Here is a 27,930-nt window from a genome sequence, read left to right as displayed (position 1 = left end):
AATACAAATTACAAAGCATACAATTATACAAGTATTGAAACTATGAAATATACAATGGTTGGATACTTCATGAACTTCATACTTGGATAGTTGAATGAGTGAAGTATGAAAATGGAATAAATTAATAAAATATAAAAAATACAATATAGAATTATAGACTATATAGACTATATGGTTACAAATTGAAAATACAAAATTACATTAATAGCAAATAAATTAAATAAAATTAAAACAAATTTTATAATAATTTGACAAAATAAAAAATTATGGGTTATTTGTTAAAATTTATAATTTAAACAAAATTTACATATACATTATGATGAAAGCATTCACACACACTTTCATCATCTCCTTCAAGTGAAAAGCCAAATATCCAGTGTATGTAGTACTATAGTACTATAGTAGTCTGTAGTATCATGCTCTCCTTTGTCTTGTAATTGTAAAGTTGTAATCTATATTCTACATCATGATTCATAACAGCATCTAGCGAACCCTGGTAGGCTGGTATAGTGGTAGTGTCGTAGTGTGGTACATGTAGGTCCTGCACTAAAACAACTAAACAAAACTCCAATGGAACTATAGCTTGTAGACACCGGAGGGGTTAGTAGATCATGAATCACGTGTCATGGCGGGATTGGCGGCGAGAAATGTTCTCCAAGACTCCGACTTCTCCCAATATTTTTAAAATTTATTTTCCATTATTTCAAAAATTCATTTAAATTGTGGGTTATTTCTTCTTTCTTCTCATGTGTGAGAAAATGTCTGGTCAAATGGCTAGTACCACCCTTGCTACAATAGCTAAAGTCTTTTCTACATTTTTGGCAAATTGCTCTTTTCTCCTTCCCCTCAACATCCTCTATTTTAAATATTCTCCAAATCAGGCTAATAAACTTGGGGTTTTGGGAAGAGCTAGCCATTTTTTTTTTCAAATTCTAAAAAAAATAAAATTAATTTAATTGGACTTACCTCGGAACTCCGGATTGCCGATTCAGAATCCCAACTTGATTTCAGCAGTTAAAGCCTTTCAATGTGACAACGTCCAAGGCTCCAAGCCTCCCAAATTGCTAACATGGAGAATCAGACAATCAGCCAATCAGACTATGAGACTATCAGATTTCACTCAGATGGCAGAGAATGTATGAGAGACTGAAAGAGACTAAGAGAGGAAAGACTGAAGAGATTAAGAGAATGACTTAATAAGAGAATTGTTGAATGTTGATTGTTGAATTGGTGTGATGAGAATGGTGGAGGATAGGGCTATTTATAGGAATTGAACATAATTCAATTGCCCAAAATACCCAAAAAACTATCTGTTAAGTTGTTGGGAGGGGTATTTTGGTCATTGTAAAGTTACTTATAACTTTACCCAAAATGCCCCCTAAACTAAGTTGTTATATAGCTGTTGGGGGACATTTATGTCATTTTTTCAACCCCCATAAGAAAAGCACACAAATACCACCCTAATATGGCTGTTTATAGTTGTTGGGGGGTATTTCTGTAAAATACCCCCATTGACGAACTTTCCCCCTCTTATTTACTAGTAAGCGAGCAAGCCTTAATGTAACTTATGAAGTATCAGTGCATAAGCAGAATTGAAAACATAACCAATTCTCAAGTCAAGAAATTTGACCATTTGGGTCAACACTGATTTTTAAAGATGTAGTTTGAATTCAATGGTTGGGCTTGCATGAGAAACTTCATCAACTAGTTAACTTGATACTTCATTAATTATTCCTTTCTTTGCGATAATCTTCCACCACCTTACCAACAAAATTACTTGTCATACTCCTAAAGGAGTAGTCTTGATGCATAATTATTCTCCTAGCTACCTATCATAATATCATAGTAGTAATTAGGGCTGAGAATGGGTTAGTTCGGTTTGGTTCCATGGCAGAACATGGAACCTACCCCCGACCTAGGTTTTTGGAACTAGAACAGACCCAATAAAGGTCAGTTCTAGGGTCCGTTTTGGCCTTGGTGGTTCCAGGTTGGTTCTAGGGTCTACCCGTGGAACCTGCTTGTTCTTTACTCTCACTTTTACAAAAAAATAAAAAAATAAAAAGAAACATGTTCTTTAAAAACTTAATTTTTAATAAAGATAATATATGGTTCAAAACTTATATTATCTTTATTGATTAAATTGAGTAACTTAATATGTAGATTATCATTATATGGTTTAAAACTAATAATTTAAATTTAAATTTTGTAAATATTACCTTTTACATTACTTAATTGTCCATATTTGAATATTAAAATGAAAACAAATGATCAAATAACTTAGGCTATGTTTGGTTTAAGGAAAAGGTAGGGAAAGGAAGGGGAAGGTAATCAATGGTCAAATGTGATCTTGGCCTTTGTAATCATGAGTGATTGGGTTCAGATCTTCACATCTCCAAAAGTATTTTGGGGTTTATTTCAAGGAAAGTTCAGTTCTAAGGCAGGTACCACCAAGGCCAACCAAGGTTGGATCATCAGGTTGGTTTGGGTAGGGTAAATCCCTAGACCCTAGAACCAGCCTAGGTAGGGGTTGGTTCCAAGAATTGGAACCTGACCCTACCCTATAACAAATTGAGTAGGGCTGGTTCAAGGCTGATTACATTCAGTTTGGGGTAGAACCACCCTGTTTGCTCACCCCTAGTAGTAATCATAATTCTCTTGTCATTCTAAGGGCCTGTTTGTTGCCTCTGATGTTTGACATATGAAATTGTAATAATTACTTTAAGAGGTGTATTGGAGTTAGAGAACTTTTCTTGGTTCTGATATCTGAATGTAGACAATGTTGTTTTGAAATATGAATACCAATTTTGGGAAATAGCAATTGACTATTTTAGCACTAAATATGAGAAATTTACTTAACTATTTAATAAAACAATTAGAAATTAATTAATTAATTAATAAATAAATATTAAAACATAAATAAATTGATAAAGTTATAAATAATTAAATAATGTTTTTAATAAATATATAACTCTAAATTATTAATAAATAATAAAAAATAAATAGGTAAACTTAATAAATTTTAATTATGAGTTATTTATTATTAATAAATAATAAATATTTATTAATTCAATACTTTATTATTTTTCATATTTAATAATTAATAATTAATTATTAATAATGAATTGATGATAAAATAATAAATAAATAATTTAATAATTATAGTTATTCCACTAATATTAATTAATTACTATTATTAATTATTTTAAAAAATAATTATTTATTTATTATTAATAATTATTGATAATCAATTATTTAGTAAACTAATAAAACAATAAATGAATTATTAAAATTAAATAATTAGAATTAAAGGTGAGCTAATCTGGAAATTAAAATTAAATATTCAGTAATATATTAATTATTAATAATCAATTATTTAAAATAATTAAATATTTTAACATTTAATAAATAATTAAGTTTTTATTAAACATTGTAATATGAATTAAATAATACTAATTAAAAATTGACTTCTGCCTTTGGGTTGCGGGTCAATAGTTCAATTGTTTATATATAGATAGATAGAAAGAGAGAGGAAGGGAATAGGGGTATTTTTGGAAAGTAATAGTAGTTTTTTGGATATCATCCAATACATTAGGCTCAAAGAGCATTGATAACCCGATAGTGTTCATTTAAATCCATGATGATAAACATTATTTCATCTTTTTTCCTTAAGAGTTGTGAGGTATTTGTTGAAAGGAAAGTTTGCAGTGATAAGGTTTTTGACTTTGACTTTGACCCTATATCTCCATAGTCCACATTAAGGGTGGCAATCTTGACCTCAACCCATTTATCCGCCCACCTTGAAACTCACCCATACCCACCCAATCTATTGGCGGGTCAATATAGGTTGAGTAATCCATTAGGGTCAATGTGGGTTGGGTCAAGAATACCCATTAGGGTCATGATGGATTGGGTCAAAGTCAGTTCTATCTATACTTGCCAAATCTCAAAATAAGAATAACTGAAGTGACTCAAACTCAAGCTTTCTAGCGCATCCACATCTCGTTACAATTCCAAACCACTATACCACATCTCATTTTGATATTAAATGTGAAATAAAATAGATTTTTTTAACTTTCTTGTTCACACAAGAAAACACTTTTACAAAAGAAATTTTATGACAAGGACTTTTACGAAAGCACTTTTACATGAAAGCACTTTATGAAAGTACTTTTGTGAAAAAACTTTTATGAAAGCATAAAAGCACTTTTACGAAAGTACTTTTACATGAAAGCACTTTTGTGAAAGTACTTTTACAAAAATACTTTTATGAAAGCATAAAAGCACTTTCATAAAAGTATGTTTATGTAATCACTTTTACATGAAATGACCTTTATAAAAGTACTTTTATGAAAACACTTTTATGAAAGCATAAAAGCATTTTTAGGAAAGTACTTTTATGAAAGCACTTTTACGAAAGTACTTTTATGAAAGCACTTTTACGGAAGTACTTTAATAGAAGTACTTTTATAAAAGTACTTTTGTGAAAGCACTTCTATAAAAGTTTTGCTTTTTTGCATTTTTGTAATTTTTCTTATATTTTCTACATTTTCTATATTTTTTAGTATTTTTCTGCACTTTTGTAATTTTCTGGTATTTTCTACATTTTCTGATTCTTTTTGCATTTTCTGCTATTTTCTACATTTTCTGTAAGTTTTTGGTATTTTTCTACATTTGTTTTGCAATTTTCTGGTATTTTCTACATTTTCTGAAAGTTTCTAGTATTTTTCTACATTTCTACAACTTTTTGTGCTTTTCTGCATATTTTTTTCATTTTTTGGTATTTTTCATGCATTTCCTAAAATTTTCTGGTTTTTTTGCATATTTTATATTTTTTTTGCATTTTTCATAATTTTCTTCTATTTATTGTATTTTTTTTGAATTTTTTGCAATTTTTTGGTATTTTTGTATTTTTTTCATTTTCATGTATATGGGTTGACGTGACTCATTTTTGTCACGTGGTAGTCTTAAGAGAGATGATTCTTTCAAAAATGTTTTTTTTTTTTCGAATATACGGGTCAACCTAACCTGTTTTTGTCACGTGGCAATCTTAAGAGAGATGATTTTCTCAAGAATGTTTTTTTTTTCCAGGTTAAAAAGAGAATCACAGAATTCTTCCTAAATCCCTAAGTAAATACGAGGATTATAGGATGATGGAATAAGCTGGTTTCGAAGAATTTACAGATGTTGGGTCCGACAATCATCTCGCTACCAGCCCCAACATCTCTCTTCAGAAGCTCACTCTATATTGAAACAACCAGTGGAAGTGCATAAGAATGGACAAAACAATCAGAAATACAATCGGGCAAAAAATAACAGAGCTTACCTATGTTATATGTTGGCTTGAATTCAATAGATGACGCAGGGGAAAAACTCCACTTTGTTGTGGCTTGTAGATGACAGTTCAAGTACCAAAGAGATCCGCGAAAATGGTGAAAATAATTATTGAAGATCCAATGAAAGAGGGCTCTTAGGACTGAGGGCCGCCACTATGAAGAACTTCATGATTGGACTCACTTCCGTCGCTACTGCTATCCGATGACCAAAGGAAGAAGACGATCTACAGTAAAAAACCTCTTTCCCCTTCTTTTTCACTTCGTTTTACACTATTCCCTTCTACAGGTGTCCATTATTCTTGGCCATGTTGGTAGGAAAACAAAATCGGAGAAAGAGAGGGAGATATGATCCAAAATAGGGACAGGTAACGACTGAATGAATCAAAGAGGCGAATTAGTCAAATAACTCTAGGGAGAACGACAGATAGATACTCCATGGATTCCAATAGCAAGCTTGTTGCTTGTGAAATCACACCCCCTAAAACCCCTTCGTCAAAAAGGTTTCCCCTTTTTTTTGAATTCTCGAATGATAATATAATTGCCATAACCTTCTCCGAAGATCAAAGATGCAACTAGAGATTCTAATGCAATCACCATGGTAAGGCGGAGGTTAGTAAATCTCCGAAGGTCCAGATATGGCAGTGGGAAAGAAAGGAGAAGAGAGAAGAGAAGGGAGTTGGCTGCCTCTCAGAAACTCTAAGTTAGAGCTATCATTCTCTTGTGTTCCCCTAGGGAAGAATTGCTCTCCCCCTTTTATAGAGAGAAAGTTAAAGTTATCTAGGAAGAAGTGCTTTCCTGTTAGGAAAGAGAATCGTTTCTGTTTGGAAATGAGATATTTCCTTTTGTTTGATTATTAATGGGATCATTATTGGAGAATCTTATCCCCTTCGGATTCTCTTCATATGTGACCCTATTATATTGACGTGGCATGGGTGACATCGTTTGATGGGTGTATTAAGCCACATGCACAATTTAAAGACATACATGTAATTGGCATTTATTCCCGACCTATTGTGATTCTGCGGTTCTATAATGGTGTTGGGTTCATCGCAGCTCTACGCATGTTCAAGTTCATCATAAATCCGTGCGATGGGTTCTAGATTCATCGCAGGGGTTCATGTAGTGTTGGTTTGACACCCTTTGTACTTTGATGGTCTTACCGATCACTATGTACTTACACCATCAATCTGTTATCTCCACCTTGATCTTGTTCTCTATCATTCTATTCGATCTCTAACTTGTTCTCTAATGTAAACAAACTTAGAAAACCCTAATTCCTAATGATTACATTAGGAAAAACCCTAATACATCTTATCTAGAAAAATTAAAAAAAAAAGTTAATTAATTACAGAACATTAATATCAAAATTGCATGGCGTGCACTAAACTTGTCACCAAAAAAGAATTCAATCTCCACACACCTTCAGCCCAATAATTCAAGAATTCACCATAGAATCATTCGAAATAATATTAGAAAATATAAAGATTAAATTTTAGACCATTGGCCCAGTTAATATGCTGATTAGGTCAAATTGTCATTAGTTCATGCCAATTTGATGTTTCTTTCAAATCTGATTTATTCATTCCAAGAATTGAACCTAGTGCTCTGATACCACTCTTGTAAGGGTTTTAAATCAAATTAAACATGGTCGAAATTCTAAATTTTTTCTAACTCAATTTGGGAACAAATTTCCTAGTGATTTTGAAATTTGAAATTGCATAATCGATCTTGCATAGAACTGGACTAGATTTGAAATGCAAATTAAAACTGATTATACTTGATATGGAGACATAGCCAAGTATATCTATATAAATATAAATTAAAGATAATTTAGGAGAGAAACTATCTCATAAATTATCTATTATAGGAGATAAATAGGAATAAGAGATAATTTAAGAGAAAGTGGGAGATAGTGGTACTATAGTTTAGGAGAAATTTTAGGAGGGGGAGATAGTTTAGGAGAAATTGTAGGAGGGAGTTGGCTAAGTGATTGGAAACATGAGAGAGAGGTGGAGTGGGACTCTAATTTAGATGAGAGGGATACCACATGATTACATGGAAGGAATAGGAAGGGGAATGGAGGAAAGGGAGACAGAAAAGAGAGGAAATCAAGGACAAAGTAAAGAAAAGGGGGGCTTTGAGAAAACAAAGGTATGCTGATGTGGACCATGTCTCTATATAATATAGTATAGATACTATATTAGAGTCGGATTTTTATTGTTTCAGATGAGAGTACATCCAAATTTGATCTGATTGATTTTCAATCGGATCGGATTGTAGAATTTCAGGTATCATTGACAGGCCTATTAGGATACGTCAAGCCAAGTTATCTAACCGTTGAATCTGTGACAACCCATCATGCTTCTGCCTCGATGTCTTGGTAGTTCTAACATTGACGATGAATAGTTCGTTTCCTAAAAAGCTATTGCTCCTTTTGAAAAGCAGGTACAATCACTTTTCATGGTGGATGCAAGGCCAAATTGTTTTTGTGAAATTTTTTAAATGTTAGGATGAAGTAACTTTTAACATGCACCATGAAAAAAAATGAAAAGTACCTTACAGGAGCCAAAATTACATCCTTTTACTCTCATGGTTCTCACTCTGTCTTGTGTGTGTTGGTCAATAAACCAAAAGCCTTAAAATCGGTGGAATGCATCAAGCTAAGCCATCTTACCTTCTTGACCGACTGTTCATGCAATCCCTGGATTTGTCGCTCTACAGTCTGCAAACTATGCTTGTGTACTTTGGTACCATTGCTGTTTTTACTTAAAACGTTTTAGATTAATCAATACAAATTGGTGAAAGATTATCTATTGTCACATCATATGTGAGAATTACTTCAATTAGAATGGTTAGACTTCACCCCCTAACAAGAAACTCCAATTTGATGTTGCTGTAAATAGTCTCTCACACATGCATTTGTATGCCAATTTATACTGATCAGCCCAAAATTTTAGGTTGAAACAATAATGGTACCAAACACAACCTAGGTTGGGCATTATGGAAAACAGCAGATGTCTAATTCTATCCGTTATCCTAACTAATTATGGACCCATGGAGTCAACAGGGGCTCGTTTGCCTAGCTTAATTCTTACTTCTACTTTTGCCTGACTGTGTTTGTGTTTTGCGAATTCACATCTGCGCCCCACAGTGCGTGCCCCGATAAACGCCCAACAAAACATCCCAACTGTGTATTGGGAACATCTCCCAATGACAAGTTCGAGAGATGTCCCCAGTACACGCTGAGATGTGCTTGTGGGATCTGTGTTTGGTTTAAAAGAAAATGTACGAAAAGAAAAGGAAAGCGTAAGAGCTTTCCACTCTTGGCAGAAAGCGTTTGGTTCCAAAGAAATTGCGTAAGAGAATTGGACAATCACTTAATTCATTGATGAACTTGGTTAATGGAGTGTAAATCAATGTTGGGTCCTATTTCTGTGCCAATTGCCAATAATCCACTTCTTTCAATGCTGATGGTGTGCTGCATTGAAGATTTGCAGGCCCATTTGAGGCTTGTCTTAAGAAATTTGGAAAGTAAAGCATACAACCCATCCAAGACTCATCAATTCATCAGTAAACCCAGAAGCTGTAATGCAAAGTAATTAATCCACTGAATCACTTGTATATAACCCAAGAACGTAGTGATAACAATATATTATTAAATATAAATTAACACATCCTCTTATATCTTTAGGTAGAAGGAAATTTGCATACTACAATTATAAAACCAAATCAAACACAAACGACCCACATCTCATTTGACCTGAGAGGGGAAAGAAAAGAAGTACAAAATGCTGTGAAGCACCACGGTCTCTCTCATTTGACCTAGAGAGAGAGATTTTGGAGCCTCCATCTCTCTCTCTAGGCAGCGATACTGTGAAGCACCACAGTCTCAACTGTTAGCCCTGGTCCGAACCCAAACAGCACACCCCATTCGAGCCCTTCTCCAGTGGTCTTGAGCCCGTCCTCAATCGACTTCTTCCGCATCTCATCCAATATGAACAGAACACAAGCACTTGACATGTTTCCATACTCACTCAGGATGTGTCGTGTGGCGCGCAGCTTCTCGGGCTTAAGGGCCAGCTTTTCTTCCACTTGGTCTAGGATGGCTGGACCACCAGGGTGAGCGATCCAGAAAATTGAGTTCCAGTCGGAGATGCCCAGAGGCTGGAATGCCTCCACCAGGCTCTTCTCAATGTTCTTTGAGATGAGCCCGGGCACATCCTTGAGCAGGTGGAAGGTAAGTCCAACCTCTCTCAGGTGCCCGTCAATGGCGCCATGGCTGTCTGGGAGAATTGTCTGGGCTGCCGACACCAACTCAAACAAAGGCTTTTCTACACCAGGCACCGGGTCTGCACCCACAATAACTGCGGCTGCTCCATCCCCAAAGAGTGCCTGGCCTACAAGACTGTCGAGGTGAGTGTCACTTGGGCCACGGAAGGTAACAGCAGTGAGCTCTGAGCAGACGACAAGGACACGGGCGCCTCTGTTGTTCTCTGCAAGGTCCTTGGCCAGGCGAAGGACCGTGCCTCCGGCGAAGCATCCTTGTTGGTACATCATGAGTCTCTTGACGGAGGGGCGAAGGCCGAGGAGCTTGGTGAGCTGGTAGTCAGCCCCGGGCATGTCGACGCCACTGGTGGTGCAGAAGACAAGGTGGGTGATCTTGGACTTGGGCTGTCCCCATTCCTTAATGGCCTTCGTCGCAGCCTCCTTGCCCAGTTTTGGCACCTCAACCACCACCATGTCCTGTCTAGCATCCAGCGAGGGCGCCATGTACGCACAGACGTTCGGGTTCTCCTTCAAGATTTCCTCCGTCAAGTGCATGTAGCGCTTCTTGATCATCGATTTCTCGCCTGCAGTAGTGCACTTCACAATTAGTGTCTTGGGAAAAAACGTAACAATGACAGTTTAATGTGCAAAACTCAGCCGGATCATTGAGTCTGCTGCTTCAAGATTCAATTCTCTCTGATTAAGCTATTATATTGGCAGTGACCAACTTCTCTGGAAGCTGTCAAACTCATATAGAACACGGTCAAATCTACTTATAATGTGTTTAATTTCTGCCAGACCCTCGGTGTCAAATTCAAAAATAAAATGGAGTGAAATCTGCTGGGATCTAAAAAATTTCACAGGTTTCAATTATTTCTTTGGAGTGAAATCATAGAGGAAGATATTACAAACTAATAAAGCAAGGATATATTGTGGGCAGACCAAAAGTTGTACTTATATTTAGGCAGTTATTAAATGAATGATGGTTTGTGTGGTTTCTGATTAAAAGAATGTCTGTTTATTTTGACTAGTTCACCCAAAATATGACTAACAAACTCAATTAGGGAACGTACCCCTAATTTGTCTATGTTAGGAAACAAGCTCATCACTAGTTATGAGACAAATATAGATCAGATGCCATGGCACAGGGACAATGGCTTCCGACCGGTCGGAGCCAATTGCGGGTGACCGACACGACAGAAATATAGTGATACTTACACATGCGCTTGAATTTCTCTTTAAGCTCTGTCTTGTGCTCGCTGTTGGTGATCCGGAAGTAGTAGTCAGGGTATGTGCTCTGGTCGACACAGTTGGGCGGAGTGGCTGTTCCAATGGCCATCACCGTGGCCGGGCCTTCAGCCCTCTGTGCCTTGCGGATGTCTTCCACGGTCACCATTTTCGCCTGAGCTAGCTGAGAGAGAATTGAAGGATTAATTAGTGGCAGGCCCTTGCTGAAGATGCTGGTGGCCGGCTTGAGGTTGAGGTGCTAAGAACTGATGTGAGGGAAGGACACTGAATGGCTTCTTAATATAATTATCCAAGTGGTAGATGGGGTATCAACTATCACGTGCTTGACCGAACCGTTGTGGCCAATTACCAACCACTCTCGAGACTGAGTGGACATGAGAAATTTAATTCCGTGCAGCTAGCCTCCCAGCCCCCTTACAGTTCCACCAAACTCTATTGGTGAGTTATTTGGTTTTGATATTACCTAATTAATCATCAATCAATGCACATGGAGAAAATTATTTGTTTCTTTTTTTTGGTAAATTACAGAAAAATAGCCTGAACTTCAGGGTAGTGGCAATCACCCTGAACTTTCATTCTCCACAAAAGACCCCCTGAACTTTTAGATTCTGACAAAGATCCCCCTTTTGTTAGCATTCCGTTTGTCAATTTTGGAAAAGATTATCATGCGATAACAGTGAGTTTCTCTATCCCTCTTCTTCTTCTTCTTCTCCCTCTCTCTTTCCCTCTCTCTCTGTCGTATTCATTTTTTTATGCTCACTTTCACCAGATTACAACTCTGCATTCGGTAGTGTTAAAGCGAACTCTAGGCTTAGGTTCAAAGATCAGCAAATACTCTAGTAGGTTTTTTGGATAGAAGGGGCTTATGAATCATGATGTAGTTTCTCTGATTCAAAGATCAGCAAATACTCTAGTAGGTTTTTTGGATAGAAAGGGCTTATGAATATGCATCTGACTTGTATTTGGGGTCTCAATGGGGTAGTTCTTTAGGCTTGGGTTAATCTCTTATGTGGTTATGTTTTGGGAGTTGAGCTAGATTATCCATGGCTAGCTCAGTTGTTTCTTTACAGTTTGAGTTTTCCTTTATTTTTTGTACTCTTTTTCTATTGTTTCAACAAATTTCTCTGGTCAGTTACTAGAAAGAAAAGGAAGAAAGAGAAACTGTTAAATCTTCCAATTCTAAAGAACTTCCTAGTTAGGCCCCATCAAACAGTATGTGGACTGTGCTTACATTCTTCCTAACGGAATATAAACTTTCCTTTATCTCTTACAAGCAAGTTTGATCCGATCATTGATAATTGCCTTTTGTCTACTAGTTTAAGTTTAAAAACAGTTATGTTGTCTTTCCAAGTTGTTTTGGTGCCAACTGTCATTGGAGGTAATCAAAATATGCTCACTTCACAATATATTTACATTAATTATTAAAAAATAGATCATTATTGCTCTAATAGTTCCTATGGATATTCTACATTCTGCTGCATTTGCTCTTGGTTTTTGGCTTCCAAAAATGCTATTTGGTGAATCCACTTCTCGTACCATTTCTATAGAATGTGGGATGCAGGTTTTTATCTTTATTTATAATCTGTGTATTTTCTCGTCACTTGTAACGTGTCCAATAATTTGTATGCCATAAAACAGTTTTATATATATATATATTTTTATTATGTTCATAATGCATGGCATCTTCATTTAATCCCATACTAGTGAAAATCACTGATACTGGTATCTTTCTGCAATTTACTATCCCTTTCATATTTTTCTGGTAACCTGGAATAATGAGAATGTTTGCAATTTTAATGGCATATGGGCACCATTGCAAGGAGAGGTCTAGGGACCCTTGACCTTAGTTCCATGGATCTTTTTTCCCCAAATTATAATGATCCAGTTATGTCCAAAATAGAGAACTTACTGTAGTTGGGTTTTCTGTGACTTAGATTGATAGAAATTGTGAGTAAACAACAATTTATGTTAAATAGTGTACTTGTAAAACAGTTTTTTTTTGTCTTCAGACGAACCTCAGACTACTTTTATATTGCTATAGAGTAGAAATGATACTCTGCAAACCCTTAAAATCAAATAATAGATAGTAGGAAATTATGAAATGTACTTAATAGATTACTGCATATGAATTAAGATTAAAAATCTTACTATTAGAACTGAATGGACTACAAATTGGTAAGCTGGCAGTGATTTGCTGGCTTTACTCACCAAAGCTCCAAAACCCCCTATTTTCTACTGTTGTTCATTCATTCATCCTATAAAAGATATTTTTACAAGATAAATTAAAATTATAAATTATTTTTTTTGGTAGGAATTAAGAAATTAAAACCTAAACATTTTTTTGAGAAAAGGTAGGGTAAAGTTTTATTGATATTGAAATAAGATACAAAGGGATCCCCCAAGGAAAAAACCTTGACAGGGTCCCAACATTACAACCCCCAGATTACAACTCCCAAAAGTTACTAGAATTCAATCTAGCCTCCAAATGTGAGGTTGAATCCCTCTAGTTGCCGACACCCAAGAGATTAATTTTCCAACTAAACACGAAATTAGATCCTCCTAACTTCTAGCAATATTATGGAATATCATTTTGTTTCTTTCAGTCCAAATGGTACTGATTACAGCAGCTGGAATGGTTTTCCAAATAGCAGCAACAAGTTTTGGCATCCCCTTTAAATCCCATCTCCAAATCTGATGGGTGAAAGGAAAGTGAAGCAAAAGGAAAGGTAGTGAACTGATTCTAATTGTGCACCACAAAGGCAACACCCATTGTCCAGCACGAAGCCCCACCTTCCTTTTAGAAAAGGACCCACCAAAGCATGAAATCAGGATTTGGTTGAAAAAATCCCATTATTCTCCCCAGCACACCACCAAACATCTTTAACACTTGGATTGAGCTCTGCCTCATGCAACCTTCCCAACAGATCAATAATTGGGGAATCTCCCAATTGTTCTGATTTCTCCAGCCCCTGGATTTAGCTCAAAGATATCTCCTTCCTTGTTGGAAGCAATTGCATAAAGGGAAGGATACAACTCACAAAGGGGTTGTTGACTTGAGCACCAACAATCTCTTTAACAGAACCCTTGAAGAACCATTTATAACCAATATGAACATAGCTTCCCTACTCCCATTCCTCTACCCCCACCTTCAAAAGTAAATTGAAACAAACGCACACCTGCATTAGGAGGCCCAGTGGATGATTCAAATCTCTCCAGCAGATCCCTTGAAGAACCATGCTCATAGAAGTACGAGCCAAAATATGTAACAAGTTAACAATGATTTATGCATTTTTTTTTGTCCTTTTAAAATTTGGGAGACCATCAAAAGTTTCATGTGTCAAATTCATGGCCATTTAATTTCCATCCACACAGGAGTCATTTATCTAACTTGTCCTCCAAATATAATGTTTCATAGGGCTGCTACTCTATTAATATGATAATTGTAGGTAGGGTAGTAGGCCTACACAGTACTTTTGGGCCATTTGTAAGTGTATGGTCTGCGATAGGACTTGATACTTATGTAAGTATCAACACTTTTAAGTATCAAATGTATAGAGCCTCAAAACTAGGTTTTGTGCTTTTTGGGCCTTAAAGGCACAAGTCTTCAAACTTTTTCAAGCATAACTATATTCAATAGATTTGGGTCAGACCTAGAATGTCTGGAATGCATTGGTATTTAGAGATATTAAGATATCTACTCCTAGGTTCCTTTAATTGATTTCATTTCTAATACTACAAATTTTTATCCTACCCTTAATATTATTTACTTTGAATTTATAGGATTGATTATATTCATAGGGCATTTTGTGTGGGTTTTGTGACGTCTAGGTTGCTTTGGAAAAGGATGTAAGTAACAACTTCATTGTTTAATTTGTTTATTCTTTTGTCTATCTTTTCTAATATTGGAATGCCATGGAATGTGCTATGGACATGCTCTATATGATATTGGAGTGCTATGGATATGCTAACTGGCATGGTGAGGAGTTTTAGAGGATTAAATAAATCCAACTAGGTTTCTCTATATCAAACCCAAAGTAACAATTGAAAATTGACCAACTAAGCCTGGATTGTTAAACCAACTTATTTGGGTCAGCCTTGTTCCTGACAAGTCATTAAGAATGCTAGTCGGTTCAGTATGGCCAATCTGATTTTCTTAACTTAAAAATTCATTCTTGTGCACATTTGCACAAGTCAGTTGGTATGGTTCTTGGTACCCCAGTTCTTCCAGTTTGGAACTGGCCAAATTATTCATGAATTTCATAGAAAATTTAACAAATTTGCTAATGAAATATGGTAAACAGGTTAGAGTGGGTTTTAGCTGAAGTAGATCCCAAGTTGGAGCCTTTGAAAATACAACAACTAAGTAAAAGTCAACAAAACTGAATGAATGGATACTTTACTTCTACTAAAAAAATCAAAGTGAACCACTGACATTTGGTGATCATGGGTTCAGTAAAAGAGGTTGTATTTAGGCAAACAAACCAGTAGACTTGAGTTTTGTGTATACTCTGTCTCTCCATGTTCCTGTTCTTGTAAAGAGGAATGATTAATTGGAGAAACACAGGTTTGAGTCTGAGAGAAGCCACTTTGCTCAAGAAATGACAGAGGTTAGGTCCATACCAACTCCACCAGTCCACCCTTCGCAAGATCAATAATAGTTGGAACCAGATTTCAGTAATTCCCTTTTTTTGTTACTTTTTGTCCATGGTACAGTGCTAATCAATTAGTGTTGGTTACAGAGACCCAAAATTGATGGTATAGTGCACTATATTGGATATTTGCATTCTCCAAACAGGCACAAGAAGGGGGTGCACAATTATAATTTGTGAAAATTTCATATCCTCACAAGTATCAAAAGAAATTTGAAACCTCCATGCTGTAAACATTTTCATGTCAACTTGAAGGGGTAAGTCCTTGCCCAATCTGTGGAGCACCAAGGTTTAGGGAATGCATGAAATAGGTTATATGGAATGCATGATAACAATATTTCTAGCATCTGGTAGGAAAGAACATTCTGGTTGAACCGGAGTGTTCAACATGCACAAGTGTTTTTATAAGATATACTTGAATGATAGGACTACTATGTTTAGTAGTCTAAGAAGTGTTTAGTCTATCTTCCTGACCTATTTGTAAATTATCATTTTTTAACTGTTTTTTTTTAGGATTATGAATGATAGGACTAGTATGTTTAGTAGTCTTTTTCACCATAGATGTACCCAAAACATCAGCAGTCAGCAATTAGCAGACTCAACACTCATAAGTCTATGAGTTCCTTTTGCTCTGTCTGTTCAACAAATTAGAAATTGAGCTGATCAAAACTGGAATAACTTAGCTTCAGGAGAGGGAAGTAAAAAAGGACCTACATTCTCTTTTCTACAAATGTATTAAGGTGCTGTCTATTAGTCGCTGAAACCCATCCAAGCCAAGCTGTGAATACAGTTTCTTCAGAGGGCCTAGCCCATTTCAGAGCCATCTCTACACTGGTTTCAAGCTCAAATATCACGAATGGCTCCTCAGTCAAGGCCCAAAGACTGTCTTCCCCAACTCCCAGAATTTTCCTTTTGACACCGTTCTCCATAGAGGGCCTAGTCCATTGCAGGTGCTTCAGCCACATCTCCAGCACTAGATGCCACTTCTGCAGCTTGGGCATGAATACTTCCCCGGAAGAAACAATCTCTAGCCCTGCCCCTCCAAGTCGCCTGCCACCCAGCACCCAGACTTCACCCTTAAAGACAAACCCAGAAGCCATGAATCTTGTCTCATTCAACTGAGCCATACAAAGGAACACATATAACTTACAAAAAGAAAAAGAAAATTCCTACCCAATTAATTATCTATGCCATGAACATTTTGTAAAGTATTGTAAGCTGTAATTATTAATTTTTGATAGATAATTGTAAGTTGTAATTATGATAATCAGAATCTTCAAATAGACCATGCACAGATAAATCATCATCATCTAAGCCTTGTTCCAATCCCAACTATATGGAGTTGGTTGCGTGAATCCTGTTTCTCCCTACTTTGTTTATTTATTTATGGGCATGTGTCAGTGTTTATAGAAGCTAAGAGAGAGATGCCATGTTGCCAAGTTCAGCTTCAGAACTTGCTTCACAACAACCTAAAAATGATTGACAGATTAGATGGTTCATGTTTAGTGACGATGTTGGTTGTGGTGTTGGCAACTTTTAGTTGGGCCCTATTTATTAACTAATGGGTATTTGAATTGATTCTTTCAACTGGTAGTACCATGAATTGATGCTTGAGCATGTTCTTAATTTGTACAGTGAGGAAATGGCTTCAGAGACAAGACCAAGAAACATGTCTCCGAACCATAAACCCCCATAAAGGTTTTATCCAAATCGAGCTGGAGTTGTAACTGTTTTCTACAAATGAGATGGGATGTTCCATTCTAACACATGAACTTGTTTCTCTTTCACTTTTTCAGTGAAAGGAAAGAATGGTGAACCTTCTTTTGTGGGGATATCTACAAAAAACTAGTAGTTGTTAAAAAGAGGTTGTGACATTAGGTATTGTCTGATGGAAGAGGTAGTTTGAGCCCAGATGTGAGGCATTTCATTTGCTTTCCCCATCAAAAGCTAAACCTTGGAGGGAGCTAACAACTCATCATCTCATAAGCCTTTTGTGTTTATGAGATGTATGCTTCAACATGAATCTTTCTAGGCAATTCAAAATTTATGCAGTTCAGGTTGTGGTTATTTGGTGCCTGAGCTGACCTGACCTCAACAGGATTAACTTGGTAGCCGACCCATACCCATGACATTAAGCAAATGAAGAGTTTACAAAGACAATATTAATTCATATGGACGATATTTCTATTCATTTGAGACCTATTTTGATGGATCATAGATCTTTTGGATGTTAGATGGCACCCATTTCGTAACAAACAATTTGGTTGATGGCCTCATCCGATGTGACAAGTTTCATCATAATACGATCAGTTAATATGTTGCGGACTGTAAAGATGGAGTGCTGTTATCAACATTATTTTTCAGAGCCACCAGATTTAGATCTGTAAATGTCTGGTATCATTATGCCATATTGTTACCTGAAAACCAGGAAAGTAAATCATTAAAAGAAAAGCAGCAAAATAATGTGGTTGGTTACAATTATATTTCATTTTTAGTGAATGTTTTCACTTACTTTTGGGTTTGGCCATTAATAATATTTATATCTTAGTGATAAGTTTCACTAGAATAGTAGAAACTGTAACTACCACTGTCATAATGATAAAAAAAAGAAGTCTGGAATCTACATTGTGGGGCCTGATATTTTGGTATTTTAAACCTTGGTTTCAAACTTGCAGGGACGTTTAGAATCAAGTGATCAGCATATCATTGTCTTGCAGATTCATATACACAAAGATCGGTAACTATTTTTTTTTGCAAAAGACATGAAATAAAATGCAATATGTTTCTCACCATCTGGGAATAGTAACTAAATTTTTTGCATATTCCCATATAACCTTAGTCAGTAAAACTGGATTATGTCAAGGACATTTGTTTCCTTAATTCGATCAGTGTCATATTCCCTTGTTTAAATTTAAAATATAAACTACCAAGATTGGTGAACATGTTACTTACCATCACTTAGATTTTGGGTAGAAATCTTCATGAACATTTTCTGGGTTTCAAAGCAACAACTTAAGATGTTGTTAGCAGAACTGCAGACAGAACAGATATGGCACTTAACAAAACAGAATGGAAAAATAAGATTCATGTAGCCAAACTCCATATAGTTGGGGGCAAGGCTTAGATGATAACTTTCTTAGTTATTACTGTAAACAGCAAATGAAAGTTTGATTGCCTTGCTTGTTTATTTTGATGGTGTTAGATGGTTTTGGATCGAAAAATAAATAGAAATCTCCTGACTATTTCTACTAATTCTAATTGGATCTGCATTGATAATTTTAGGTTTAGTGTTTTATAGGCAATTGGAAACTCTAGCAGAATTAAAATAAGTTTTTAAATCTTATACCTTGGGCTGACAAACATGACAAGGCGGGTTTAGTCTGAGAGTGGCCATTTCATGTTAAAAATGCTAGAGGTTAGGTCCATTTTCATTTCAGCCCTCCCAAGACACGAAATAGCTGGCACCATTACCAGCACTGGTGAGTGGTGATGGCCTTTTTTCCCCTCTTTATTGTATATGTTTGTTCTTCTTAGAGTGCTTTCCTTGAGACTTGGGAGCAGGAACCCTTTTGATGCTTCTATAGTTATTGTTTTCAATATTAGGAAACTTTGATGCAACATTTGTATAAGAAATGTCGAGCCTGAGATTTGTAGCTACATGGTCAGAACCCAAGCTGTCCACCATTGTTAAATGCCATGTCCATTGTTAAAAACAAGAGGGGCAAGGATTGTCACATCCTGGACAACAACTTCACTGTTCATCTAGCATAAACAATCTTAGCTCTCCAACTAATAAATACAATCTCCATTTTTGAATGTTGTTACAGAGGTAAGCAAACAGAGAGGCTGTTAAATCCTTTCAGAGGGGACAAACCTGCAATATACAGGGTGAATGGTCCAAAATGGAGAGTTTAAGAATGTCAAGTTTGAGATGATCACACCAGTTGAATTCATCAACTCAACCAGATGGGGGCGACTCTAATATAACTATACCTAGGGATGTAAATGAGGATGGGGACGACTTTATCTAATAGCTTGCATATATATAGCTAATCTAGAACAATCATGTTTGCATACTCACCTCACTGGAGCTTATTTTTGTGACCAATGAACCAAGCTAGTGCTTGAGTTAACCTTTTATGGCTAAAGGAGATTGGCCTGGCCTGAATCTGTGGATCATGTTCTATATTAACCTTGGTAGTGGTGACTAGTGACTGGAGAGGTAATTAATGTTCATGAGATACAATTTGTTTCTCTTGTCAAAAGACCAAACTTCTATTATAATTTTTTTTTTATTTCCATAAAATTCTAAGAGAACTAGAGAAGTTGTTGAGAAAATTAAAAGCATAAAACCAAAGAACAAAGAAAGCAAAATATCATGATAAGTATATTAAACAAACATCATTATTTGGCTTCCATACATCCAAAGATCATAATATACTGTGTACCTTATTGGCTACTAGTGGTCCCAATTTCCTCTCAAGTACTAAGCAATGGGTCTAAAGAAGAGCCACTATAGGTCCATTCAAGATGTTGGAGGTAAACCCAATTAATTGGGACCATAGGCTTAGTGGCTTTGGCAGGAAGAAAAAGAGCTAGAAAGAGCCATTTAGAGAGACCCAGATCATTTTTTGGATAATATGCATAACTATGAAAGGGTACCTGCTGATTTATTCTATTCTTTCTTGGTCCGTAAATATTTTTTTATTTTATTTTTAGATGAGATGTATAGGATTTGCTTCTAATGTAATATTAATAGAAAAATTAGGTTTTTTCTATTTTATTTCATTGAAAATGAAGCTGGTTTGCATGGAGGAGAAAACTTACGCAGATAAGAAATCTACAATCTGCGAATTGCAGTAATGGAAACTGCAATCTGCGAACTAATTTCTTTTTTTGCAGGGTTGCAGCCTTACGAATAGCCCCCTCTTGTGTTTGTTCACTGATTCTTGAATGCCATTTATCAGTTATTTAATTTCAAATCATCTTCTTGAATAGAATCTTGAATTAAACATCAAACACTAAACCCATTCGAACCAGATTGGTTCAAACTGGTTGGACCGAATCTGTGGTTCGATGGGGGCTGTTCTCAACCCTAAAATTTTCTTCATGGGTCGGGGGATTGATGGTTAATTACAAGATGCAATTCGGCCCACATCTGTGAAACCTAGTTTTAATCTATTAAAACTGCTTCAGCCCAATTCAGCATAAATGCTATATGGGCCGAACTGCTCTTTGCAGTTCCGCCCATATACCTAGATAATATTAATTGGTAATATTATGGAATTAAATGGGCTTTATTTATGGGTTTTACAATTAATTGGATCAATTATGGATTTCATGCATATGATGTATGGATGTGTGATGTGCTATGTCCATGAGCCATAAGCACTTGGCCCATGCTGATTCGATAGTGGCTCTTTCACACACCATGGCTGAATGCACATCATTGCAATGGTGTCCTTAAGATCATTGGATTATCTCCCTGCATGGTGGACCCCACATTAGCCGTTTAGGGCCCATCTAAACGGAAGACTCTCTCATGGTACATTGGCGTTCATGAATATGATGAGTAAGCACTTACTGGACAGAAAGGTTTAACCTAAAATAGCAATGAACCTTGTCTGACAGAGGCTAAAGGGAAAGTTCATTAGATGAGTGGATATGATCCTTCACAGAAGGTGGTGGGGTTATGCAGCTGAAATATTTGACTCCATGCACTGTATGTGGTTTCCCACATTTTCAGAGACATAATTTCCCAGTCTCCGTCACTGAGATAAGAGGAAAATCTCAGAGATAACAAATGGAAATGTATAATAGATTAAAAGCCATATCTATGTAGTAAACATGAACCAATTTAGGTTGTAGACTAATAATCTACCTTGCCTTTTATCAGAAATGGCAAACGGACAATTCGCCAACTTGTTTGACAATTACAAACTTAAGGGCCCAAATTATGCTAACAGGTACTGTAACCTTATGCTGGTATTAACCTCCGAGAAATTGGACAAGGTTGCTAAGAACCCTGCTCCGGATCGTCTGGGTGATAGGGCTTCTGAGGCACATAGGAAGGAATGTCAAGAATGGGAAGATAAGAATTCTCTTGCCTGGTGCTACATCATAGCCTCCCTCAACAATCCGATACAGAGAAAATTCGATTAGATCGAAGTGTCCAAAGATATCTTGGATAGTATGAGGACAATGTATGAAGAGTAGAATTGTTCTACTCGTCAGAAGGTCTTAAAGTTATTCATGACCGCAAAAATGACCAAGAGCTATATGGTTCATGACAATTGTCTCAAGATGATTGGTTACATTAATGAACTAGAGGCATTCACCAAGGTTTATCATGAATTACAACATAAATAAGCTAAATGTTAGCCTTCAGGAACTCAACAATATGTTGCAGAGGGATGAAGAACTGATCAAGAAGGATATCTATATGCAGCAACCACAAGGTTTCATAGTTGTAGGTCAGGAACACATGGTATGTAAACTCAGCCGATCCATATACGGACTTAAGCAAGCTTCTAGGAGTTGGAACATCCGGTTTGACTCTACCGTCAAACAGTTTGACTTTGAGCAAAATCTGGATGAGCCCTGTGTTTACAGGAAGACAGTGGGAGATAAGGTTACGTTCTTGGTTCTGTATGTAGATGACATTCTACTCATTGGGAATGATGTAGTAATGTTAACTACAGTGAAAGTATGGCTTTTACATCAATTCTTCATGAAAGATCTTAGAGAAGCCTCCTACATATTGGGTCTTCGACTCTATAGAAATAGATCGAAGAGGATAATAGGATTATCCCAGCTTGCCTACATTGACAAGATTGTCAAAAGATACAATATGGAGAACTCCAAGGAAGGAAATGTTCCTTTCAGACACGATGTCACTCTCTCCAAGGGTATGTCTCTCAAGACTCCCGAAGAGATTGAGGGCATGAAAGAGATTCCTTATGCCTCAGTCGTATGGAACATCATGTATGCCATGTTGTGCACTCGCCCTGACATTTCTCAGGCAGTGAGTGTGGTAAACAACTACCAATCTAACCCAGGGTAGGAGCATTGGACCGCTATGAAAAATATATTAAAATACCTTCGAAGGACAAAAGAGTTTCGTCTAGTAGTCAATGGTAGTTCACCACAGATCCAAGGGTGTACATATGCCAATTTCCAGTTAGATCCAGATGATAGAAAGTCTACATCTGGTTATATATTCACAATAGGATCGTGTGCTGTTAGCTAGAAAAGCAGCAAACAGGGGTTCACAGCAGATTCCATAACTGAGGCTGAGTACATTGCCGCAAGTGAAGATGCAAAGGAAGCCGTTTGGATTAAGAAGTTCATTCAGGAATTAGGAGTAGTTCCATCCAGCACATCACCCATTCCATTGTTGTGTGACAACACTGGAGCCATTGCTCAGGCTAAGGAGCCACGAGCCCACTCGAAGTCAAAGCACATAGAGAGGAAGTACCATGTACTACGAGAGATAGTTGGAAGATGGGATGTCCTGATTTAGAAGGTAGCATCAATGAAAAATGTAGCAGACCCATTAACTAAGCCACTGATACAGAAAGTGTTTGAGAAACACGTGGAAAGTATGGGACTCCGACTTATACTCGATTAGACCTAACTGCAAGTGAGAATTGTTAAATAGTGTATGCCCTTAGTTCCAATTAGATTGATGTACTTGATGACATTTATTGTAAATGAATAAAAGTACATAATTGATTCATGTGTTTTTGGTATGTTTTTGTGTAATACCCTTAAACTGGACACTTATGAGACTCGTATTAGTTTAGAATCTTCACAGCCGCTGGATAGATTTGGGGAGATTTATCCTGCCAAGGCTAACACTGATGTGCCGCCAAGTTGGTTAGGGTGGCTTGTCTCAGCTGCTAGGGTAAGAGTTAAGGTACATGCTGTGTGAGTTTTCTTGAAACTCTGAATTGGATCAAATTCCAGTATTACCCTGGACCTTGGATACAGATGGGTAAAACTAGAATATTACATCTGAACCCTAGACTCGATTATGGTATTGCACTAAGTGTTTGATTGGGTTGTTTTTGATATGTCAATCAGTGAGATCCTTAGAGGGGGTCAAAACCTGGGTCTGTTTAATTCCCGGGATCCATGTGAGCAGAGAGTGCAGCATTGTTCCTTGCAGTCGAGGGAGAGGTCCTCTCTTGTCAGACAGTGTTTGATCATTATGAATTGAGAGGTTAAGTGTAAGACCATTGAGTTTAATACCTGATGGGCTAATTTTGCATCTGCCCACAGTCCTTGGATTTTCATAAGGTGGATGGACCCAAGGACCATTTAGTGTAAATGTTGGACCCATTAATAGTCCATGGTGATGGACTCAGGGGTTCATTGTCTCCTAAAGTGAATTCGGTCAGGCCTTGTAACAATGTCTGCGATGAACCCATGTGGCTGATGTGTAGATCAATGTAAGGGTCCCATGCCATACAAATAGATCCAACTGGGCAGCAGATTAAAGGTGTAAGTGAGCACATAGGCTTAATGGGCCTAAAGCCCATTTCGAACTGGGCTTAAATTGGTTAATTAAAAGGAGGCAAGAACTGATTTATAATTTGATTAGGATTAGCTAAAAGGATAAGATAAGTCTTATCCATTTAAGAGTCCAGATCCAAATATCAGATTTGGATCAAGAAACTCTCTCCTAATTAGATTAGGAGGCTGATCCAAAGAAGACTATAAATAGGGGGTGAATTCCTCAGTTTTACACACAACAATCTATAGAATTCTCCCCTTGTTCTTGCTATCCCTACCCAGTTCGATCTCCACCTGTGGAACTGATCAAGAAGAGTTCTTGATATTGTTTCTTGGCTGAAGAAACAATCTGAAGTCATGCTCACCAGCCCTTTACTCCATTCTTGTTGAAGAATTCGATTTTTGCTGAAAAGTCGTCTTACTGATCCTGTTTCACTACACACTGTGTCATATTCAGTGGAAACAAGTTTTGGTTTCCTCCTTGGGCATGAACACCTTCATTGGGAGTTACTGCTACTTCGTATCAGCTATATCCCTCTCCTCCCTTTAGTCTGGTCCGGTTTTGTTTCTAGAATGATCATTGAAAATGTAGTTTTCTAAAATAGGGAATGCGATTCCCAGATGGGAGAGAGAGAAATTTTTGAAATTTCTCCCAACCTTCCTGTAGGGTTTGGCCATCCATATGATGGATCTCTCATCCCTTCACCTTCCACCTTGACTCCACCCAGTTGGCAAGGATTATCTGACTATGACCTCGGTTCTTGCACTACCTAGGATCCAGCAGCATCAAATTGACGCTATCTGTGGAAACCACACAAAATTCCTTCCCAAAACCCTTTTACTTTCCACACAATCAAGAACTGATCAAGATGTTGAGAAACAACTATGAGCATTCAACAAGCCAATCCCCATCTCAGGAATCCCGTTCTCATCACAGTCCTCCGTGCCACAAAACCTAGCAACCTCAGCACCAAGCCGTAGTCGACCCTGCCTAGTTCCAAGCGTTGCAAGAAAAGGTCAACAACATCTTGGCAATGGACGCCATACCCCCTCTTGCCCCGACGTGTACGAAGGCTGATCCTTGCCTCGAGGACCCCAAAACGCATCGATCGGACAAGGACGGGTTGCGGCCTGATCAAGAAAAGCAAGATACCACAAGATTAGTTTCATCCGCCCGGTCCCGCAAGCTTGATAACCGTAGCAAAACCCACCAGTGTATTCGGATCCCAGCCAAAGAAAGGCTTGGTAAATGGGCGTCATATCAACTAGTCTCCATTGTCGACTCCAGTTCGGTCAAGGATCACCCAGCACGACCCAAGAAGGAAAGATCCGCACACGCCACAACTCCAGACGTCAGAGATGCGGAAATCCGAGAACCCTGACAACGCTTGACCGAGTTAGAGCGCAGCCAAGCCCAAAGGAGTGTGGCGCCTTCCATAGTCCAGCCGGTGCAACCAAGCGGTCAACTCGCCAAGGAGGCACCCTTGGCTCCCCTTACAAGATGGCGGGCGCCGCAATTCGAGAAGTATGATGGGAATATCAACCTTGACAATCACATCGAAGCATTCAAAGCCCAGATGATGCTACACGGTTCATCCGAAGGCCTGATGTGCAAGGATTTCATAGCAACTCTCAAAGGTCCGACATTGATATGGTATTCGTCCCTTCCCTCGTGCTCCATAGCATCATGGGAGCAACTAGAGAACCAGGTTTTGGCTCAATTCACAGCAAGCCAAAAGCACTAGAAAACTTCGGCCAGACTCAGGTGCGGTAGAGGAAGGGAGAATCCCTCAAAGATTACTTGGTCAGATTAACCACTAAGGCATTGCAGGTTCGGAACCTAAACCAGTCAGTAGTTGTCACAACCATTCAGCATGATCAACGGCCTTCTCTATTCAACTTCAGCATCTCTAAGAACCCCCCTCAAACCATAGTTGTGTTGATGAGTCATGCCCAGAAGTATGTCAATGCGGAGGAATCACAGGCATAGCTAAAAGACAAGGAAGAGAGGCCTGACAAAAAGAGAAGGGATACCGAGGATCACAAGATAAAGAGTGTGGACAGAGATCACAAGAAACTGGACCGCCAGACTGACCGCAGACCAAGGACTCCTCCACCAACCTACAGGAACTTCATGCCACTAAATGCACCACGGTCTAAAGTTTTGATGCAGATCCACGACCGTAGCTACGTGCGGTGGCCCGAGAAGATGAAGACCCAAGGAAACAAAAGGAACCGCGACAAATATTGTGAGTTCCAAAAAGACCACGACCACGACATGGACAACTGCTATGACGTGCGCAACCGCATTGAGGACTTGATCAGGCAAGGGTACCTCGGTGGGTTCACCAACAAAGACGAGAAGCCAGCAAAAGAAGAACCACGCCAAGGAAATAGACCACCACCGCGGGCCCCCTCACTTGGTGTCATTGCCATAATATCCGGAGGGATCACTGTCGGAGGAGAAAGCAGCTCGGGCCACAAAAATTATGCACGGCTACTCGAGTTCGACGAAAGAGGTTCGAAGAAAAGACGCGAAGACCCAATCGTCGGGTGGTCCAGACCCCACATGATGATGCCTTGGTGATCACTGCCGAGGTGGCCAATTTCGAAGTGTGGTGCATCCTAGTTGACACAGGTAGCTCGGCGAATGTCCTCTTCGAAGACGCATTCAACAGAAACCGCCTCATCCCTGTCAACACTCCCCTAAGACAACGACATCACCACAACGGCCATGGTCGACTTCATCGTTGTCCGTTGCTCATCCTTGTACAACGCTATCCTTGGCCGGGCAACCTTGAGCGTTGTACGTGCCTCGGTTTCCATGTTACACCTCACAACGAAATTACCGACCTAGTACGGTGTGGGAGTAGCGCATGGAGACCAAAGGGCTGAACGACAGTGCTACTTAACCTCCTGCCGAGGACTACGCCCTGCCGTAGAAACATTGACGACCGAAAAGCATAGATCTATGGGATGATGTGAAGACACAGCACGACCAACCTATCGTTGTCCAAGTGCCGCTCTCCAAAGAAGACCCCAAAAATACGGTCTAGGTCGGTTCTCTCTTGGGAGATCGTCTTTGGGACGAGTTTGTATAGCTGCTAAGGGACCACGCCGATGTGTTCGCTTGGTCGATGGCAGATATGTTAGGGATTGACCCCAAGGTCAACACCCACCACTTAAACGTCAACCCACGCTACCGACCCATCAGGTAGAAGAAGAGAAGCTTCGTTGTAGAATAGTGGCAGGTGATCATTGACGAAGTCCAAAAGCTGCTCGATGCCGGCTTCACCCGAGAAGTAAAGTACTTGGACCGGCTGGCCAATGTGGTAATGGTGAAGAAGGCCAACAGGAAGTAGAGGATATGGATTGACTTCATCTACTAGCTTGTCGATGCGACGACAGGGCATAAACTCCTAAGCTTCATGGATGCGTTCTCAAGCTACAATCTGATTCAGATGCACCTAGATGACCAGGAGAAAACCGCCTTCATCACTGACCATGGATTGTACTGCTTCAAGGTGACGCATTTCAGCCTGAAGAACACCAATGCCACTTATCAGTGGTAGGTAAATGACGTCTTCAAAGAATCAGCTCAGCCGAAATGTTGCAGCGTATGTTGATGACATGCTCGTAAAAAGCAAGAAGGCCGAGCACCACCTGGCCGACCTTAAAGAAGTTTTCGGCACCCTCAGGAAGTACAAAATGAAGTTGAACTCGACCAAATGCGTCTTCGGGGTCGGCTCCAGCAAATTCCTGGGACTTATTGTTACGAAGAGAGGAATTGAAGCCAATCTAGAAAAAATCCAGGCCATCCTCGACATGCAGTCACCTCGGACGCACAAAGAAGTGCAGCGCCTCACCAGACGAATAGCCGCCCTCAACAGATTCATGTCCAAATCAGTGAACCAGTG

At 38.3% G+C, this 27,930-nt stretch overlaps 1 protein-coding gene and 1 long non-coding RNA gene across 2 annotated transcripts; both read right to left on the bottom strand.

The window, feature by feature from the left end:
- Positions 1-257: 257 nt before the first annotated feature.
- Positions 258-6,057, bottom strand: LOC148801246 (uncharacterized). Its single transcript, XR_016084668.1, has 2 exons — positions 5,324-6,057; positions 258-1,064 (listed from the first exon to the last, which is right to left on the bottom strand). It is a non-coding gene; the product is annotated as an uncharacterized LOC148801246 (long non-coding RNA).
- A 2,899-nt stretch (positions 6,058-8,956) lies between these two features.
- LOC104602224 (chalcone synthase) lies at positions 8,957-11,113 on the bottom strand. Its single transcript, XM_088902229.1, has 2 exons — positions 10,818-11,113; positions 8,957-10,183 (listed from the first exon to the last, which is right to left on the bottom strand). Exons 1-2 carry the CDS (start codon positions 10,993-10,995, stop codon positions 9,192-9,194), a joined length of 1,170 nt encoding a protein of 389 aa, XP_088758355.1. The 5' UTR covers positions 10,996-11,113; the 3' UTR covers positions 8,957-9,191.
- Positions 11,114-27,930: the final 16,817 nt, after the last annotated feature.

This window comes from Nelumbo nucifera, chromosome 3 (assembly GCF_055504915.1).
Source record: "Nelumbo nucifera cultivar China Antique chromosome 3, China Antique-T2T, whole genome shotgun sequence".
Lineage (NCBI taxonomy): Eukaryota > Viridiplantae > Streptophyta > Magnoliopsida > Proteales > Nelumbonaceae > Nelumbo > Nelumbo nucifera.
Note: the sequence above shows the minus strand (reverse complement) of the source record. Positions and strands in the feature narration are given on the sequence as shown.

Coding starts and splice junctions, on each gene's coding strand:
- LOC104602224 (XM_088902229.1), bottom strand. CDS start 10,995: ATGGTGACCGTGGAAGACATCCGCAAGGCACAGAGGGCTGAAGGCCCG. Junction 10,184..10,817: donor AGAGAAATTCAAGCGCATGT/GTAAGTATCACT, acceptor GCACTACTGCAG/GCGAGAAATCGATGATCAAG.